This window comes from Choloepus didactylus, chromosome 2 (genome assembly GCF_015220235.1).
Source record: "Choloepus didactylus isolate mChoDid1 chromosome 2, mChoDid1.pri, whole genome shotgun sequence".
Taxonomy (NCBI): domain Eukaryota; kingdom Metazoa; phylum Chordata; class Mammalia; order Pilosa; family Megalonychidae; genus Choloepus; species Choloepus didactylus.
In genome coordinates, this window is record NC_051308.1 from 201,666,605 (window position 1) to 201,674,032 (window position 7,428).

General features: G+C 43.0%; 1 protein-coding gene across 1 annotated transcript in view; it reads right to left on the bottom strand.

Annotated features, from left to right (window-relative positions):
- RAD54L (RAD54 like) overlaps positions 1 to 5,121 on the bottom strand; it is a 27,891-nt gene extending 22,770 nt beyond the window's left edge. Inside the window, exons 1-4 of the mRNA XM_037827328.1 lie at positions 5,003 to 5,121; positions 4,424 to 4,509; positions 4,233 to 4,319; positions 2,786 to 2,905 (exon numbers count right to left, since the gene is read on the bottom strand). Of these exons, the coding sequence (XP_037683256.1) occupies positions 2,786 to 2,905; positions 4,233 to 4,319; positions 4,424 to 4,426 (210 nt within the window). The 5' untranslated portion in view covers positions 4,427 to 4,509; positions 5,003 to 5,121. The remainder of the gene's footprint in view (positions 1 to 2,785; positions 2,906 to 4,232; positions 4,320 to 4,423; positions 4,510 to 5,002) is intronic.
- Between the last annotated feature and the right edge of the window lie 2,307 nt (positions 5,122 to 7,428).

Below are 7,428 nucleotides of genomic sequence, written 5' to 3' on the forward strand. Positions count from 1 at the left end.
AAACCACATGAAGAAATAAAGATTTCCAGTAAAGATCACATGGTAAATACAAATACCAATACTACTGTATTTTTGATTTGTAACTCCACTATTTACTTCCTACAGGCCACTATTTACTTCCTACAGGATCTAAAAGACATAAAGTGTAATGATAAATCAGTGGTTTTGGACTCAATGTAAGATATGTAATTTTTGACAAGAACTACATAAAGGTGGGGGAATGGAGGAGTAAAGGGACATAGTTTATGTGTCTTATTGAAGTTAAGTTGGTACCAAAGAAAACAAGATTGTTATAGACAAGATGTTAAATTTAAGCCCCACAGTAAACACAAAGAAAGTATCAGAGAATATGATCATAGAGATGAAAAGTAGAGTATGGGTTATAAGAAGTGGGGGAAGGGGCAATGGGGAGTTAATAAGAAATGAGTATAGGGTTTCTGTTTGGGATGAAGGGAAATTTCTAGTAATGGATGGTGGGAAGGTGATGGCATTGCAACACTGTGAATGTGATTACTCCCACTAAATGGAATGCTTGGGAGGGATTCGAATGGGAAGATTTATGCTGTAGATATGTTTCCACAATTGAAAAAAAAAAGACAGTCTAAATAGATAATGACAATTAAATGCCATAGATGATCCTGGATGAGATCTAAGAAGAGAGGAGAAAAGGCTCAAAAGGACACAATTGGGACATAAGGAAAAAAATGAAATATAGAATGTAAACTTTGTATCAATGTTAAATTTCTTGAACTTCTTAACTACACTTAATGTGATTACATAAATGAATATTCTTGTTCATAGGAAATGTATATGTGAATTATATTATTTGTTCAAGGATGTGTGCAACTTGCTCTCATGTTCAGAAGACAGAGCAATAGATGATGGATGATAGATAGGGAGGGAGGGAGGGAGAGAAAGAAGTGGTAAAGTGACAAAATATTAAAGTTGGTAGATCTGGGTATTAGTGGAGAGGGGTTGGGGTATGCTGGAGTTCTGTGTATGGGGTTTGTATTATTTTTGCAATTGTTCCTGTAAGTTTGAATTTATTTCAAAATTTAAAAAAAAAGTTATAATGTAACATTATAAAAATGTTCTTTCATTTATTGTATCAAATGCCCCAGATCAATGCGAGGTGTTAATAGGGTGGTAGATGGAACTCTAAAATAAAATATGCATGATTTTCTGTAAAACTACAACTTCTCTAATAAAAAAACACATATATATAAAATTAAACAATGTATTACTCAGTGAATTACATGTGTATGGTAAAACTATCACAGAAAGCAAGGGAATCATGAGCACAATTCAGGATAGGAGTTTCCTCTGGGGATAGGTAAAGGGAGGAACACATATGGCTTTGATCTATTTGTTCTATTTCTGGATGGTGGGTTCACAGATGTTTGTTTTATTTTGTATTTTATAACTTACATACGTCACTATACCAGTTTGGATATATTATGCCCCCCAGAAAAGCCATATTCTTTAATGCAATTTTGTGGGGGCAGATTGATTAGTCTATTGAGTAGGGTGGAACCTCTGATTGAATTTTTTCCCTGGAGGTGTGGACCCCGCCCATTCAGGGTGGGTCTTATTAGATCACTGGAGTCCTTTAAAGGGAGCTCACACAGCGAGCAGGGAGGACAAAATACTCCAAGAGAAGCTGAAAGAGACGTTTTGGAGACGGCTGTTGAAAGCTGACGCTTGGAGATGCAGACAGAAGGATGTTTGGAGATGCTAGCCCAGAGTTTGCCCTGGAGAAGCTAAGAGAGGACCACACAGACACTTAGAAACTCCCTTGGAGAAAGAAGCAAGGACAGAGAGGAGCTAAGACAGATGCCCAGAGACATTTTGGAGAAAGTCATTTTGAAACACAACCTGGGAGCAAAGGATGAGCAGACACCAGTCAATGCTTTCTTAGCTGACAAAAGTGTTCCAGATACCATCGGCCTTTCTTCAGTGATGGTATTCTCTTATTGATGCCTTAGTTTGGACACTTTTATGGCTGTAGAATGTAAATTTGTAGCCAAATAAACACCCTATATAAAAGCCAATTCTTTTCTGGTATTTTGCATAATGGCAGCATTAGCAAACTGGAACAGTCCCATATTCTTTTGTATTTACCAAATATTGTGTAAAAATGTTTTTAAATGTTTGCTGAATGCACAAATGACCAGCCTCCATTACATATTCCCATTTTTCCTTCAAAATGTCCCTCAAAAAGCTTGGTTTAAAAAAAAGCTTTAGAGCTAGGCCAATCTGCTCTACCTGCTGATTACGTGAACTTTTGGAAAATTACTTATCCCCTCTGAGAACTCAGATTCCTCATCTTAAAAAAAAAGAGACTTTTGTGGGATAATGGACAGAATCTCCCAAAGCAATAATTAGCTACGCCTTTACCAGATAATACACAGGAAAGTTACAGAACTCTGGTACTCCTTAATCCTATATGCAAAGTCAGAAACTGAGATGATACAAGGATCCATCAATATCCCATCATGGCCTTCCCCCTCTTCTACCCTGCCTGTCCTCAGCAGAATCCTGAACCACATGGGATCTGCTGCCCACATTATTACAAACTAAGGGGGAATCCAAGTCAGGCACATATTTCTGAAAAAGAGTCCAAGGGTCTTCCAGGCCCCAGTTGCTGTGGGTAGGCCCAAAGCCCCCACTGAAGTCTTCTGCTGGTCACTCTGTAGAGCACAGAGATAGTTTACAGAGGCAGGAGTCTAACTAGGTAGAACAACTGGGCACACACATACCAAGGTGGGTTGCAGTTCTGACTTACATGTTGACTGCTGTCTAGACAGGGTGGTCGATTGGTTAGCTGAGTCAAAGATTTCCGAAAAGGAGACAAGAAACACTCCTGGCTCTGGGTCAAACTGCTGGATTTCCATTTCTTAGGAGTCTAGGAGGGAGAATCAGGGAAGTTTGAGTATGGAAGACTACAGCCATCACTATAACGGCAACTAACATTCAAAGTTCTTATTAAGTGCCAGGCACTGGGCTAAGCCCTTCACATGCATTATCTTGCATCATCTTGGCAGCAATCCTACGATATAGGCTTATTATTATTCTTATTTAACAGGTGAGAAAACTGGAGCTTTATGAGGTTAAATAACCTACCTAAACTGAGGAATGGGCACCAGAGGAGGTGAATGAAGTGGACCTGTGTAGGGCAAGTCCACCAGCAGCATGGAGTCATGCTGTCCCCAAATCTTAACTCCAGAGGCCCTAAGGAATGATTGAGCAACCATTTGCCTCCCTCCCTCAATTTCCCAAGGGAGGAGCAAGAGTACAACTGCCTCCCAATTCCCAGGCTACTCCACAGTCCATACTAGGGAAAGGACACTAGCACCAAAAGCATTTTCAGGGTCAACCAGCTGCAGACAGGACCCTTTATGAAGTATGCCCACAGAGTGCTGCCCCAAGTTCAAGTCTGAGACCCATGTAAGTGGGAAGCCAATGTACCTCCCTCATAGGTAGAGGAGCCCCCAGCACACCAGCAGTGCAACTACAAAACAAGGCCCACCAAACCATCAAGCAAGAACCTACTTCTACCAGCTTACCAAGGCATTTAAAGTTCCAAAGATCCTATAAGGCACACCTGAAACAAAAACGCCAGGTCCCTTCCCATCTCTCCACATTCCCCTAACTGTGCACGCACTCTCTCTCTCTCTCTCTCTGAAGGAAGCGCTTCATTGTTCTGTTTACTTTGTTTATATAAGTCCTGCCCACAGCCAGTAGAGCAGTGCCCAGACCTAACCAGAACATATTGTATGGGCTCAAAAATGAGCAGGGAATGAAGGGGCACCATCCCTCAGGTCTAGGCCCAAGTGAGCTTGGGACCCTAAGGTAGGCCCAGAACACAAGGACACTGGGTGAGGAACAAAGAACAAGCCAGGAATGCTGCTAGTTGCTGTTGGAGAGCCCTTTTTTATCAAAGGAGTCCAAAGGCCTAAACTAACCAGCTCTTTGACATTGCTATAAACCTTCCCAGCAGGACAATTAAAGCTCTATTTGCTTCTAGTGAGTACCTTAAGGACAAAGATTTTATTTATCTTGTTCAATGCCTGGCACAGACTAAGCAATCACTAAAAGTTTACTGAATACATGAAAGAGACTTCAGGAGATGACTGCGTTCATCCCATGTGACCCCCCAAAACCAAGTCCAGCCTTTCTTTCTGCCCAAATGGCCCTGCATCCCCACCTTCTCATGAGGGCAGAGTACTCACCACTGCCCCAGGCTGCCAGTCTTCATCATCAGAGAGTCCCCCTCCAGGTTTTCTCTTGGCCAGCTGGCTGGGAGCTAAGCTCCTCCTCTGTAAGATGAGAATGGAAATCAAGCATGAGCAGGAATCCTGCAGCCTGGGCCCATTAGGCCCAGATACAGGGCTACTCCCAGTCGCCCTAAGCCCACGCTTACCATCCTGGGCCCAGGAGCATAAAACGATAAGATGTCATCAGCAAAAAGTCAAAAGCACGCAACAGATAAGAACGCAGGACCAGGACCTGGTAAAGCAGGGGAATGCTATATTATTGAAGGGTTGGGCTAATTAAACCATGGAGCATGGATGGGGGGATCGGGAGGGGGGCTGGCGTCCAGCCAGGGCATGGGGTTTGGACCCAAACTGTGAGAGTGTCAGTCGTCAGTTAGCCGAGAAGGGAGACCGGCCCAAAGAGGAAGGATCCCAAGCAGAGCTGACTCTGGGATGTGAGGAGAAGGCAGGGCAGAAAAGAATCAGGATAATAGTCTCAGGTCGGGCTGAAGGAAGGGAGGGTAGTCTCAGGCCAGGAGAGCGAAGTTAAGGTGAAAGTCCGAGGCCTGGGGAGGGCAAGGCGCCTGAATCCAGAGAAGGGGGATGTCTCAGATCTGGGGCGCGGATTCCATGCCTGAAGGAGATCGAGCAAGGACAGGTAAAAGGCCCCGGATTGAAAAGAGAATCCCAGGAGGGGCCGAAAAGAGCGGAAGAGACCGATTCTGGCCCAAGAACCTCCGTTTAACCTTGCTCTCCCCAAAGCGCGCGTTAACAGCCGCAAGGACGGCCCGGCCCGCCAGGCCCCGTCAATCGAACCTCCCGCGGTGCTTGCCGCCGCACCATCCATTGGCTGCGTTCGATGCGTTCGGCGCTCGCGCCCCAAGGAAGGAGGCGGGCCTAGAGCTGAAGCAACCAAGGGGACGAGGTTCTGGAGCTGGAGAGGCTAAACAAACGTACCAGGAGGTGGGATTTAGGTGAAAGGGCGGGGCCAACAGCGGCGGATGCGGAGGGGCGGGGCGATCTGGAGTGGGGCTGCACGTTAGGGCTTGCGGGCCGGACTCCTGACTCTAATCTCTCATTGTCTAGCCGAGGCGGTTTCGCTTGCCTATCTTCAAGCGAAATGAAGGTTTGCACTGGACTGGGCCGCGAACAAGTTGCCACCTGTTTGCAGAATTGGAGATTTTGAAAGGCAGTATATTTCTGCGAATTTAGGTCGGGCTTTGGAGCCGATTGAGCCTCCCCTGTGCCGCACGGGGAGCCGGGATCCCGGGTTGGAGTCAGACTTCACCAAACCCGGAGGTGGGGTCAGGCAATCGGTCCGGGCTACAAGGCTCCGGAAGTGGAAGCCCCAGGGGACGTGATTTTCTCGGTCTGGAGTGCCTTGAAGGAGGCTACCTTCCTTTCCCAGACCACAGTGTATAGATGAAAGCGTGGTTTTTGGAGTCAGTTCTTAATCCCAAAGACTTAATCTTCCAGTCTCTGAAAACTCAATTTCTTCCTTTCTAAAGTGGGCTTTATAGTAGTACCTCCCTCACAGGATTATTTTGAGGATTAAATAAATTAATGTGTTTAAAGTACTTAACACAGTTCCAGGCACAACCCAGGTGCCCACTAATAATAATAAGGGTATGCACTTGTTTTTCTACCAGGCCCTATTCCAAGCCCCTTTCATTCCCTTAAGTATAGTAATTCATTTCGTGCTCAAAACAATGGCGTTTATAATGGTCCCCATTTTATAGATGAGGAAACAGGCTCAGAGAGACTAAGTAACTTGTCCAAGTATATCCAGGATTTGAATTTAGATGATCTGGCTCTTAGACACCACACTACCATAAGAGGGGACAGAGGTGGGTTTTGTGGGGACTGAAGTTTTTGTAATTGTTGGGGACCTCTAATGAAAAGAACACAAAAATGCTAATATTTATTTAGAATGAGAAAAAAAAAAACACCTAATTATGGAATCTTGGAGATTTAGGTCCCTTTCTTCTGAAACCTCTTTAGTAATTTATAAGAAATAGTTTATAGTAATGATTCCTGTTGCAGCCTGGCTTCTCCCCCCCAAATAAAACTGATTACAAATCCTCAGTAACTCCCAGCACTACCAGGGTCTGTGCAGGTGGGCCCTGAGTTATGCTTAATTGGTTTCGTGGCAAATGTGCCTCTGGTAATAACTATTATCATTTGGGGGGTGGGGAACAAAAATTTTTAACCTCACCAATTTTTTTTAACAAAAATTTTTATTTTGAGATCATTTGTAGATTCACATATAGTTGTAAGAAACAATACAGAAAGATCTCATGCATCCTTTACCCATTTTCCCTAAAACTAGTACAATATCATAACCAGATATTGACAGTGATACATTCAAGATACAGAATGTTTCCCTCACTCCAGGGATCCTTCGTGTTGCCCTATTATAGACACACCCACTTTCCTTCCACCTTCATCTCCCCCCTTAACCCTTGATAACCAATAATCTATTCTCTGTTCTAATAATTTTGTCATTTCAAGAATGTCACATAAATGGAATCATGCAGTATATAGCCTTTTAGGATTAGTGACACTCAGCATAATTCTCTGGCGATTCATCCACATTGTATCAATCTAGTTGTTTGTTTCCCTTCTTTGCTAGATAGTATTCCATGCTATAGATGTATCACAGTTTGTTTAACCATTCACTGTTGAAAGATATCTGGTTTGTTTTCAGTGTTTGGCTATTATGAATAAATTTGCTATGTACAGATTTTTTATGTTAACATAAGTCTTCATGTCTCTGGTATAGATGCCCAGGAATACAATTAACTGGGTTGTACAGTAGTTACATGTCTAGTTTTTAAAAAACTGCCAGATTTTTCCAGACTGGCTGTACCATTTTACATTCCCAGTTTCTCCACATCCTCACCAGCATTTGGTGGTGGTGTTTTTTTTGTTTGTTTTTTTTTTTTTTAACCATTCTGATAGGTGTGAAGTGATATCTTATTGTGATTTTAATTTGCATTTTCCTAATCACTAATAATGCTGAAACATCTTTACATGTACTTATTTGCCATCTGTATATCATCTTCAGTGCAATATCTCTTCATGTCTTTTCCCCATTTTTTAATTGAATTGTTTTTATGACTGTTGAATCTTGAAGATTCTTTATATATTCCAGATATTAATTCTTTGGCAG